General features: G+C 40.5%; 1 protein-coding gene across 13 annotated transcripts in view; it reads right to left on the reverse strand.

The window, feature by feature from the left end:
• The window catches only part of mast4 (microtubule associated serine/threonine kinase family member 4), a 275,054-nt gene that overhangs the window by 113,638 nt on the left and 147,510 nt on the right, over nt 1-13,906 (reverse strand). The window contains exon 1 of one of the 13 annotated variants that reach the window (XM_062972369.1): nt 2,587-3,859. The exons of 11 other annotated variants lie outside the window; for them this stretch is intronic. In XM_062972369.1, the coding sequence (XP_062828439.1) occupies nt 2,587-2,678 (92 nt within the window). In that variant the 5' untranslated portion in view covers nt 2,679-3,859. Of the gene's footprint in view, nt 1-2,586; nt 3,860-13,906 lie in introns of those variants that run through there. One more of the 13 variants, XM_008102900.3, reaches the window with a different exon arrangement.

Consider the following 13,906-nt stretch of genomic DNA (forward strand, 5'->3'; position numbering starts at 1 on the left):
GAGAACAGAGAAGATATTCAGATTAATTTGAGAGTCCCACAGTCACCTTCTCACAAACAAGTTCATCCCATTTTCTAATGTCTCTAACTACAGTCTAGCAAAGTGTTCACATCCTTGCTTAATATGGTTAAAGTTGGTCAGGATTGCCTTAAATCCACAGTGTACGTTAGGTTTGCAAAGCATAGTTTCAGGCAATTCAAGTAAGTCTATTGCCTTTAGACATAATATTGAGCTGTGATTAAATAAAACAACAAAAGGGATGTGATTTAAACATAATTATTATCACATGTACTTTAGACCTCAGAAAGGGAAGTGTGTGATACTTGGCTTCCCATTTTGACCTCTGTATTTACTGTGATTGATATGTTGTTAGCCACTTATCCAGTAACATTTCATTCTAGGAAAGCGAGTTCCATCTGTTACTCAAGCTGCTTTAAATCACACAGATATATGGGGGTGAATAAGATGACAACACTTCATTTCCCTTTTTGCTGTTGCTGCTTGCTGCTTGCAGTCTTGCTTTATTCCAAAATACATAGAACAAATGGCAAATGGGAATTCTGGCCTAAATCAAACACGACACTGGATTTCCAGGTTTATGGAACTTCATTTCTCTTTCACACACCCAAACCACCTTGGACTTAGAATCATAGATTTGGAAGAGACCTCATGGGCCATTCAGTCCAGCCTCCTGCCAAGAAGCAGGAAATCGCATTCAAAGCATCCCCGACAGATGGTCATCCAGCCTCTGCTTAAAAGCCCCCAAAGAAGGAGCCTCAACCACACTCCTTTGCAGAGAGTTCCACTGCCGAACAGCTCTCACAGTGAGGAAGTTCTTCCTGATGTTCAGGTGAAATCTCCTTTCCTGTAGTTTAAAGCCATTGTTCCGCGTCCTAGTCTCCAGGGCACCAGAAAATAAGCTAGCTCCCTCCTCCCTATGACTTCCCCTCACATATTTATACATGGCTAACATGTCTCTTCTCAGCCTTCTCTTCTGCTGGCTAAACATGCCCAACTCTTTAAGCCGCTCCTCATAGGGCTTGTTCTCCAGACTCTTGATCATTTTAGTCGCCCTCCTCTGGACACATTCCAGCTTGTCAACATCTCCCTTCAATTGCGGTGCCCAGAATTGGACACAGTATTCCAGGTATGGTCTGACCAAGGCAGAATAGAGGGATAGCATGACTTCCCTGGATCTAGACACTATATTCCTATTGATGCTGGCCAAAATCCCATTGGCTTTTTTAGCTGCCACAGACTTGCCCAAAACCCAGTTTCAGAAAATTGCCAGATCTCTAGAATAGCTTTTGGGATTATATGAACAGCTATGCCATAAACAGGGAGAAATTATCCACTTTTTCTACTGGATTTAGTTTATTTGCCAGCAGAACTGAAATACTGGATTTTCTCCTTTGTCACTTAAAATTCTTAAGGAAGAACAAGGCATAATTAACACTACTTCTTCAGATATATACAAAAAGTTGAATGTCCCAAATTTAGCAGTCATAGAGAAAGCACAGTAACATGAACTTGTGGTAGGGATTTCATGTTTTATTTATCTAAAATAGAGAACTGTGAAGTGTTTAAATAAAGCATGCATTAACAAAAAATATAATACAGTATTGAGAAACTGTGAACTGAAGTACTTTAGGGAAGGTTTACAAACCCATAGGTATTTCTGAATAATTCTTAGTAAGAAAAACTACTAAAAAATCGAAGTCAAGTGCTGAGGTCAGAATGAGTACAGGCAACAAGTTGTTTCTAATAGGTAAATCATCCTTTACATTAAACTAAATAAAGGCAAAAGAAAAGGTTTTTCAAGAAAGTGTTGTGTTACTTATATAGAATATCTTCATTTATTTCTATCAACATAAAATACTGTGGTGTTATATACGATCTTACCGGGTTTTTTTGCATCTGAAATAAGTGAGAGGCTCTAGTTCTAGAAGACAACCTCAATTTTATAAACACGAAGCAAAACTCACTGACTAGAACAAGCCATTACAATTGTTTTTAAAATGATAAACATCTCTAACATTATCAAGACTACTCAGTAAAACCGATGTCACAGACTCAATAAGCAAATATGCAGAACTGCCACAATAATTTCAGTTTATGAGCTTCTAACCAATACCTTGCTATAGAAAAATGTACTTTCGATTTATTTTTACCTAATAAGGGAAAAAACACACCTTGGGGGTAAGAAAATTCAGAAATAAAAGCTGCTTGACTGCCCCATTTTGTGGGTTTTCCACAGTACCTGGATTCAAATTTTAACTTTGTTATTAAAGTGGTTTTTTTTCTGAAAATGCTAAAAAGTATAGTGATTATGATCTTAGACAAATACTGAAACTTTCCTCCCACTGCCACATTTAAGGTAGTCATAAGCCCACACACTAATAGCCTCCAGAGAGTTAAAAGTAGCATGAAACCTGAAACAAAGAAGCAGGAAGTACCGGAGCAGTATTTACCTGCTTACAAACTATGAAGCCACTGTATTTGTATAAGAACTGTTTATTCCATGGTTTAAAACCTTAGTGAAAAGACAGACAAGTAAGTACAAAAGCTTCATGAGATCAGTTTTACCTTTGTGTTCGGCGGAGCCTGTTTCCACTTCTCAAATGAGGCAATGTAAAGTTTGAGAAGCCAGTCCAAAAATGTGGATCAGACATATCCATATTCTTCCCTTAAAACACACTAAACAAAAAGGTGGTGATCCCCCTTGAATTCTCTTTCTCTCCACTGAATACATAAACATGAACTCCACTCAGTGCAGTTTTACAGCACAGCAAGGCAACTGGGTTCTCTAGGCTTCCTTAGTAGTAAACAACTTCTATCTTTTCAAAGATTTTCTTTTTAAATCCTTACTCTTTCCACCCACCCACCCACTCCTACTTCCAGCTCTCTGATGTGTGTGCTGCCAGGCTTTAAATAAAAATTACAATAGCGTTCAGCCTCCCGTTCAGCTTGCTGCAAACCCTGTCCCTGGACGTGTGATTCAACCAAAGGTACTTTGTCATCTGTTTGGATGATACCATTCAGAGTCAGCAGATGGGGGAGCTTGCACTTTTTATTTCCTTGTATAGTTCTCTTGGTTACTACAATTTCTACATGGGTTTCTATTTTAGAAGTATAATTCAGTGAATTACATTCTGTTTTTCATCTTTGGGTTACAAGAAACAAGAAGATCAAACCATTGTACCCCTAAGCAACTTTGGAAATGAGCTAATCTTTCAGAGACTTTTCCAAGACTTCAACCTATCCCTGTCGAGCTCATCTTACTGAACACTAAGAGACTGAGAATGAAAATGGGTTTTCTTTACCACTGGAGGAAAATAGCACTACCTTCTTTAAACTTTCCACTGCATAGATACATTTATTACACAATGCTAGGAGTTGCTGCTATTTTAAAAGGAGAGGGTTTGAATAACAGAACTGAAATAAAGCTTGCATGAGTGGCAGGAACTCACAAACAAGAATACCTTTCTCCATAGTCAAAACATTTCACTGATGCCAATTTTCTGTAATCATGAGCCACATTTAAAACTGAAACACCCTCCATTGTATATCTAGCCAGTAGTTGTATGGAATTGCTACTCTAGTGGCCAGAAGTTTTGGAAGGAAACACAGTACTGGACTCTGTGCATGCTTTAAAAACTTAATAGAAAATAGCACTTAGGAAAGTTATTGTCAATTCCCTTTATAATGCTAAGTTTCTGACTTGCACTGCCAAGTCTATAAACATAAATGGGCAGAGATAATGTGTCCTGTGGGGTGTGTTGAGTGGATCATGAGTGGGAGAACACTGCTCTGACAAGTAGAGCTCATCACCATTCCAACTTCTTTTAAAAAGTCAGATTTCAGGGTGGGGCAAGAGAAACTATTTAATGACTACAGCTACACACCCCATACTTTCTTCCACATTGAAACACCTTGATACCTCACGTACACAGCAGTCCCAATATAAATACAGCTTTATTTTCATCTTGTCCGTCCTTACACACTTTTTAACCACATTTAATATGATGTGCGACAGGAAGTTGCTGCTAAGAGAAATAAGGTTGAACACTGTGAAAGCCATCCATTGCATGGCTATCAGCCTCTTCCCAGTAGTCTCAAATCAAGGAAAACTACCACTCCTCTTACTGTTCCTCCAGTAACAGCAAGGGTGTCCCTCTGGGCAGCTAAACCAGGCAATCCCAACTGATGTCCCCCCATGAGGGTCTGCCTCCAGGGGCAAACCCAGAATGAGCAACTTGGAAATCCCTAAACAGACTCAGAAGCGGAGTGGGCAGATCAAAAGGCAACCTGGCAAGATGGCACTACCTGGAGGAATCCTCCACCTTGTGGCACTGTGGAGCTGAACAAACAACTCCTCATATGTATGCTTGCCCAGAATGCCCTGCCTCATGAACGGAGGAGGAGTTGTTTAAAGCTACAGACGAATGTAGTTGCTGCTGCCCGCTTTTGGTCTAAAACTACTTAGCTGCTTGTGGTCCCTTTATTTTATCAGTTTTAAACTTATTTATTATGCAATGCTTTTGACATTAAATAAATGAATAATCACATTTGGGCTGAACAGGCCATTTTTGACTACTGTATTTCTCCAATTCTAATGTGCACTTTTTCCAATATAAACATCTCTAAAAATGGGTGCATCTTAGAATTGCAGCAATAGCTTATACGTTTTTGCTGGTGGTGGTGTACTGAAATTAGGGTGCAATCAACAGGATCTTACAATTGAAGAAATACGGTCCTGCACTTACTTTAGCATTTATTCATGGTCTGTCTCTTTTCTCCAGGTTTCCGTTCTCGCAATACTACTGTCTTCACATTAACTATATTGAATTTGTAAAGAGCTTTTAAAGTGTAATTCTGAAAACAATGAGTTGCATTGTATGCAGATGTCATTACATCACGTATATAAATCCATAAACATGTATCTCTCGCACCTCAACCCAAGTGTGTAAAACCAATAATTTGTTTTCTATTTCCCCCACAATATCCTATCCAATATGCTATTTTTATTATATGTAAGACATTTATTTGATGTGTACTACTTTGAGTCTCCCCAGGGGTGAGAAAAGCGGTATATAAATACAATAAATAAATAAATAGAAGGGAAATCTCCAACCTATAGACTTATTCAAAACACTAGAAATCCCACTCCCTCCTGCCAAGCCTTCTCCCAATAACCATCCTCCTAGGTGATTATTGACTAGAGAAAGAACAACACAGAGATCTGTATCACTGTATGCTTTCAACTTCATTGTCATAAATGTGTTCATCATTCCATAGGCAAGATATATTCTGGTTCTTTTGAAAAGTGGAAATCTTTCATTCCCTGTAGGCCTAGTTGTCACAAACAACAGTTAATCAGTTAACTTCCATTTGGATAGTATCATTTCAAATAATGGGTGAGAATTCACATTTTTGATGGTATGAACACCTTGCAAATATGTTTGAAGACACATTTCCATATGGATACTGGCAAATGCAGATTCCATTTTTTTTCACTTTTTATCTTTTATTTATTGTTTGTATTACAATTTCATGTTTCAATTTGGTCACATTGCTTCAAGTTTCCACACTTGCCTTTTTCCCAAATGTAGAGCCAATTAGGAGGTGGAAATTGGGGTTTTGTACTCCACACCAGGGAGCCCCCGATGGCACAGCATGTTAAACCACTGAGCTGCTGACCGAAAGGTTGGCGGTTCGAATCCAGGGAGCAGGGTGAGCTCCCGCTGTTAGCCCCAGCTTCTGCCAACCTAGCAGTTTGAAAACATGTAAATGGTGCTGCTATGTCGGGAAGGTAACATGGCCACATAACCTTGGAGAGGTCTATGGACAGTGACAGGTCTTTGGCTTAGAAATGGAGATGAGCACCAACCTGGAGAGTTGGACACAACTAGGCTTAATGTCAGGGGAAACTTTACCTTTAAATTTTACCCCACACCAATTAGATTAGTGTTTGGCAGAAATATTCTAATCCTGGAGTAAGGAGATGAAAATGACTAATACAGGATGGCCAACAGGGAATATGTACCAGGATTTCTCATGGATATATTAAATTTCAGATAATAAGGAATTGTACTGCATGATGGACTTCTGATAGAAGCATACCATGGAGCACTGCTAGAGGGCCTAAGTAATGCCTAGAGGGGACACTTCCCTAGCCATTGCTATTTCCTTCAGCATGACTCTATAGTCAACTCTGAGCACAAGTACACCATACACAGAATTCCTTAGAGGACATAAAAAACCTAGAGATGATATATTTTGTCAGATGTGGTTAACTGTAACCATCAATATAGATGCTGTATTTCAAGAGTTGCTATAGTTGGGGCCGGGCTGTGGCGCAGGCTGGTAAACAGCTGCTGCAATAAATCACTCTGACCATGAGGTCATGAGTTCGAGGCCAGCCCGTGGCAGGGTGAGCACCCGTCAATTAAAAATAAAATATAGCCCCTGCTCGTTGCTGACCTAGCAACCCGAAAGATAGTTGCATCTATCAAGTAGGAATTAAGGTACCACTTATAAAAGTGGGGAGGCAAGCTTAACTAATTTACAACGTTGGAATGAGGAAGTGAGGAAGTGCCATCAGAGTGGATGATGAAGCAGCTGCTCCCCCCTGTGGCCAGAATCAAACATCCCCTCAGGAGAAGGTTAAATTGCCTCTGCGTCTGTCTGTCTGTCGTCTCTGTCTCGGTTCAATGTGTTTATGGGCACTGAATGTTTGCTCTATATGTACATAATGTGATCCGCCCTGATTGCCCTTCGGAGTGAGAAGGGCGGAATATAAATACTGTAAATAAATATAAATACTGTAAATAATAGTTGAGAATGCTGCCGACTGGTGACAGGATGTGTTTCCAAAAGAGAAAGTGAGCGTACACTTAAATACGGTAGGAATTTGGAACTGGTAGAGGGCATAGACTGGCAATCCCTTTACTATAGCAGAGGGAAATATGACAGGCTGTGTTGGTTGCTCCTAAACTGAGATGGTCAAGAATTTGTAACAGTAAAAGTCAGCATTCAAATCAAATAAGTGAACCACTGTGAAGGTGTCTATGTCCAAAATCTGATTTGTTCTGATAATGCATTAGGTATCCCTAGGTTAATTAAATATATGACTTCCCAAGCATTGCTCCTTTAACAGACAATTTAGTCAGAGAGGCAGCAATAAGATGAAAGAAAAACAATAGGTTCCTATAGCACAAAAAAGAAGAGCTATCAAACATGTTTTAGCAAACCTTTTAATCAAAATTAACAATGATCACATAAAAACAGAAACAACTAGAAAGGTAAGCCTTGCATAAGTAGAAACACAGTTTGGACCTTACTGAAACTACTTGAAAGCTTCTTACAAAATACATCTCCTGATGAAGTATATTTATCTGATTCTTCTATTTTGCTGTTCACACATGCACAGTGGGGATTCTAGAATTAGCTGCTGTTTACCTTTCCTTTTTTAGATATATGCAGAAATCCCCCTTGATGGATTGTCACCTTGTCATGGTAAGAAGGCTTGCGTGTTCCAATGAACAAGCAGGCGTAACCACTGGGGTCATGTACTCCCGGGAGGGGCTGCTTGGGAGGATCCAGACCAAGTACAATCTGAAGATCCAAAGACCTCAACAGTGCAGCAGGCGGAAGATAACACGGTACATATTACAATGGCTGTGAAGACGGAAGCAACATATGAGAAATCACTGTTGTCGTGTTAACCATGCCACTGGTTAGGAACTTTATTCTATGAAGACTGTGTGTTGATCAGACATGCACTGACCTCCACACATTAAAAAACTCATGCACAGGTGTCTTCCAAGACAAATAAAACAAAAACAAAAGTCCCATCGTGATCAGCGAATGGTGACTGGGCAGGACTGTGAAATCTGGAAGCATCTAGTCACAGACTGGCACATGGGTGGTAGATATGAATTTAGTCATTCTTCCTCAAAGTCCAAGTCAGTTGAATAATCCAACAGCTGTATCCATGACTGAGTAGCCCTTTTTAGGATCCACTCTGTTCACCCCAAGAGGCTAGAAAAGGTGCCCTAAATATGGTCTGACTCTCTTATTATTGACTGGATTGCTGTGTCCACAGGGGTCACCAACTTGTGGCCAAAAAAAGAAAGATGAACTTTGAAAAATTGAAAGTACAGACATTGTTGGACAACACAAGACAGCGAATGTCCTGAACACTGGACAGCTATTATTGCAAAGGAGCTGAGGTGCTTTAACACTGACACAGCAGCACTTCAAGAGACCTGGAGAGCAGAAGAGGGACAGCTGAGAAAAGACAAAGGAGGCTACACCTTCTCCTGGAAGGGACTACCTGAAGAACAAAGAATACAACAAGTCAGCTTTCCTATCAGAAATGACCTGGTGAATCACTTGTCCGAAGCACCCATCGACATTAACAAACAACTCTTAACCCTTCGAATTAACCTTGCCAAAAACCATCAGGCAACCATCATAAGTGCCTAAGCATCAACACTAGATGTTGATGAAAATATCAAGGAAAATGTTTAGTCAGCTGGACAACATTCTATCAGAGATACCTAAGGAGGACAGAATCATCCTCCTGGGGGAGTTTAACACAAGAGTCAGACAAGACTTCAACCTGTTGCCAGGGACCATAGGAAAAAATGGGGTTGGAAGCAGCAAGCAGAATGGCATCCTGCTTCTCACCAAATGTGCAGAACACAATCTTGTCATCACTAACACAACTCCATCATCGCAGCCTGTGAAGAAACTAAGACACATCAAGACTTATTTGATGAAAACGATAAAGAGATCCAACAGTTAATTGATAAGAAAAGGAAAGCTTTTCAAACATGGCAGAGAGACACCAACTGTGCTGCTAAGAAAAAGTTCTATGCTAGTGCAAAAGCTGAGGTCAAAGAAGGACCAGAGAACTCAAGAATATCTGGTGGACAAAAAGGCTCAAGAAACCCAACACCTTGCTGATGTCCATGAAGCATGGGGATTTTTAATACCACAAAGGTAATCTATGGACCAAGAAATCATGGCATATACCCCCTATGCTCATCAGATGGAACCAAACTTCTGAAGGATAAAATATCAATTGCACTATACTGGAAAGATCACTACCAAAACCTCTTACCTGCAGTTCCAACGTGGCAAAAGAAGTTATTTCACAAATCCTGCAACAACAAAACAGGGATGGTCTTGCAACACCACCTAGTTTGGAGGAAGTCAGCAAAGCCATCAGCCTACCGAAAAGCAACCATCAGCAGACCTAATGGGATCCCTGCTGAAATCTTTAAAGATAGTGGACGGACCTGAGCTGACACAACAACTCCACCAGTTCATTGAAAAAGTGTGGTCAACCGAGAAAATCCCAGCAAACTCCATAAAGGGGAAAGAACAGAATGTGGAAACTATCGAGGTATCTCTCTTTTAACATCCGCTGGGAAAATGCTCGCAAGAATCCTTGCAAACTGCCTTCTACCTGTTTCAGAAGACACCCTCCCAAAAGCCCAGAATGGTTCCGCCCCTCCAGAGGAAGAGTAGATATGATCTTCACTGCATGACAGCTCTAAGAAAAATGCAGGGAACAAAACCAACCTCTGTACATGGCATTCATTGACCTCACAGAGGCATTCGACACAGTAAACTACAGTGCTATCTGGACCATCCTCGGATGCCCTGACAAACTTGTGAACATCCTGAGGCTCCTCCAGTATGATATGACGGCAACAGTCTTGAACAGCAGTGGCTCCCAAAATAACCCATTTAAGCTGGAACCTGGTATCAAACAGGGATGCGTTATTTCCCTAACCTTATTATGCATCTTCATCACTATGATACTGAACCTTGTTGATGGGAAGCTTCCCACCGACATGAAATCATATATCAGGCATATGCAAGCTATTTAACCTCAACAGACTGAAAGCCAAAACCAAGGTCACAACAATGTCTGTTATAGAACTCTAATATGCTGATGATAATGTGGTCTGTGTGCATTCAGAAGACCTACAAGCCACTCTAAACACCTTTGCAGAAGCATACAAAAAGCTTGGCTTCTCACTGAACATTGAGAAAACCAAAGTGCTCTTTCAACAGGCACCAGCCAATCCCTCTGCAATGCCAGAAATACAGTTTAATGGTATGACCATTTATGCTACCTTGGCAGCCACCTCTCCACAAAAATCAACATCGACACTGAAATACAACAGTAGGTGCAGCATTTTTTCAAATGAAGCAGAGAGTGTTTGTGGATCGGGACATTTGTAGGGATAACAAGATGCTTATTTATAAAGCTATTGTCCTCCCAACCCTATTATATGCCTGAAAAACATGAACTGTCTACAGAGGTCACACTCAACTCCTGGAACAATTCCATCAGCGTTGCCTCTAAAAAATCCTGCAAATCTCTTGGGAAGACAGATAGACAAACATTAGCATGCTGGAGCAAGCAAAGACCACCAGCGTTGACTCGATGATCCTCCACCATCAACTCCGCTGGACAGGCCACGTTGTCCGAATGCCCGATCACCGTCTCCCAAAGCAGTTACTCTACTCCCAACTAAAGAATGGAAAATAGAAGGCTGGTGGAGAGGAAAAGAGATTTAAAGATAGGCCAGCCTTAAAAACTGGCATAGACACTGAGAACTGGGAAGCCCTGGCCCTTGAGTGCTCTAATTGGAGGTCAGCTGTTACCAACAATGCTATGAAATTCGAAGAGGCACAAATAGAGGACGAAAGGGGGGAAAGCATCAAGGCAACCCTGACTGGAACCGCCTTCCATCTGGAAATCAATGTCCTCACTGTAGAAGAACATACGGGTCAAGAACAGGTCCCCACAGTCACCTATAGACCCACCATCAAGACACTACGCTTGGAAGGCCATCCTACTCAGACACGAGTGATCACCAATTATTATGATCATGATATGCAGAAATAGCAAGATCAGCTAGAGAATCTCAGTGTTTCCTACTTCAACATTTAACTTTGTTTACTAAAGATATACTGCAGCAGCTTGACACTGAAAATTCTGTCTTTTTCCAGTGACCTTTCACCAGCCTCCTAATGCTGTTATTCTTATGTGCCTTCAAGTCATTTCCGACTTATGATGCACCTTTTGTGAATTGATCACGGTGCTTTTGTGGCGAGATTTGTTCAGAGAGGACAAAGGGCTTTCCTCTGAGGTTGGGAGAGTTAAACTTAGCCAAGGTCACCCTGTGGGTTTCCATAGCCAAGCACCAATTCAAACCCTTGTCTCTAGAGTCATAGTCTAATACTCAAACCACTATACTGTGTTGGCTCTAAATATATCGGTATGTGCTGCTAAAAAAGGATGAGAAAAAATATTGGGAGGGCTGGTGGGATGTAAAAGAGACTTTGTAAAAAGAAGCTCTTTGGCAGAGATTTTTTAACAATTTGAAATTACATAATAGTATGAATTTTCTGGAAAACTCTGAATCAACTCCCCCCCCCCCCCCCCCGCCAACATTCTACACCAGTCTGGAGGAACAGTATTGATTTGACTGAATATATTTAGCTGCAAAGGAAAGTGTGCTAGATTCACTATTAGTCTCGACACCACAACAAACAAGATAATATTACACATGTAGATATATAATAATATGGAGTGAGAGAAATCCTTACTATTTACTTGCCTCGTAGCCCATACTATTACGTCTATTCATGTCAACACTCTTTGGTCTTTAATTCTATCAGAATTAGTCAAGTCAACAATCCAATACATTTTACCAATAGCCTTTTTCACATGATGTGATACAGCCTTGAACTACAACCAGATAACATGGCTTTCAAAGACAGAAGGTAACTTAGAATGTATATCTCTCTAAGCAAGTCATGAGTCATGGCAGAAGAGTCAGCAACAATCACAGTGTGTCCCTTACAGTATATGTATTAGTGAAAATCTTACATACTTTTAGTGTAGGCTAAAAATATGCCAGCATCATTATGATAGATCATGCAAGTGTACAGCTGACTACACAGCAGGCACAAATGCCTTGAGCCTTTTTCATGATGCTTAAGCAGCTTCCCACTCACCAAATAAAAAACAAAAGTGAAGGTTGTTTTGAAATATTAGCTGCACTAACAGCCCTGCTTATGAAACCACTGAAAATGTACATCCTCTTTTTTAACTAAATGTAGTAATCCAGCAGGAATCCAGCTATTTAATATGTTCCATCTTCCCAATATTTATCCAGATTTTGATTAGCAATTGAACAATAGTTCCTGTTATCCCTTCAACACTGGATAGATAAGATTCTATTAATGTCATAATATCCCAAGACTCCCAATTTGGTACAGACAGTACAAATTCCAATTTTATAGCTGCTTTTAATATGCCCCAGTTTGTTTGTTTTTTTCTTGTCCCACTTTCCCATTTTTCTCATGTTATTTCAGTAGTCGCAAACTGAATTCAAAGTCCAAAAGTAGTTTGCATCCAACCCAGCAGGATTGAGAGGAAAGAAAAAAAAAAGCGGGGGGGGGGGGGGGGAATCTTGCCTTCCCAGTATAGGAAAACATTGGTAGACAGGGGCAGAATTCAAAAAGATCTTGATAAACTAGAAAACTAAACTGAAATGAATAAAATAAAATTCATCAGAAATAAATGCAAAATTTTATATTTAGGCCACAAAAATAAAATGTACAGGCATAGCATGCGGGATGCTTGACTCAGCAGTACTACGCGGGGAAATGACCTTATTGAAAATAAGCTGAACATGAGACAGTAGTGTGATGCTGCAGCAAAGAAGGCAAATGTCATTTTAGCCTGCATTAATAGAAGTTAAGGGAAGTAATAGTCCCCCTGTATTCCATATAGGTCTGGTCTGCTTTGGAGTACTGTGTTCCATTCTGGGAGCTTCATTTTAGAAAGGATATAGACAGGTTGGAGTGAGTTCTGAGAAAGACAACAAGGATGATAAGTACCAAGAACAAAACACACAAGGAAAGGTTGACGGAACTGGGCATGATCAGCTTGGTGAAGAGAAGACTGTGAGTAACATGGTAACAGCAAGGGCTGTCACAAAAAAAGAGGACTGTTCTCAGCTGCTTCAGAAGGTACAGCTAGGGGGATATCTACACTGATACTACAATTCAGCTTGGAATCAGTTTGGGAGGAACCGGTTTTGCTACGCAGATGATTAGATCAACAATTCTGGAACTGGTGTGGGCCCAGGAAGGTTATTACATTAGCCACAGAACCTGGACTCAACTGTTCATTTCCGGAGACATGCACCAGCACTCTAGAGGCATAGGAGGTGGAAAAAAGGGAAAGGTGGCTGTTAGGAGTGGGGGCAATCAATAAACTGTCTTAGGGGGGCAATTAGCCTGCTACTAGCCAGCCATTCCCATGGGGCATTTTTCAGCAGCTCTCTGACCCCTTCATTCTAAATCTTTCGAAGTACTTTGGCAAGGATAGGAATCTACAATATGCTCTACATGCTGCAAAGCTGATTTTGTCCTGGGATCTGAGATATAATAGGATCTACTGCAGCTCATTAAAGGACTTAACTCAAACTTTCCTGCACCTTTCTGCAGCACACATTGGCAGCATGCATTTTGTGGCTGCCGCAGTTTCAACTTGGCTTGGAGTCGCATTAAATGGTCAGTGTAGGTGAGCCCTAAGTGTAATGGTTTCAAGTTATACAAAGGTAAATTTCAGTTGACTATCAGAAGGAACTGCTTGGCAATGTGAAGTATTTAGCAAAGAAATCAACTTCCTAGAGAGGTCATTTGTTCTGTTTCTCAGGATATCTTAAAATAACGAGGCTGGACAGCTACCTGCCAGGGATACTCTTCTAGCTGTAGTCTACTGGGCTGAAAATGCAAGAAATTATGTATTATACCAAATAATTGTAAAATTAATTTTTCTTCAACCTGCAATGCCTGTCAAATA

This window comes from Anolis carolinensis, chromosome 2 (genome assembly GCF_035594765.1).
Source record: "Anolis carolinensis isolate JA03-04 chromosome 2, rAnoCar3.1.pri, whole genome shotgun sequence".
Classification (NCBI taxonomy): domain Eukaryota; kingdom Metazoa; phylum Chordata; class Lepidosauria; order Squamata; family Dactyloidae; genus Anolis; species Anolis carolinensis.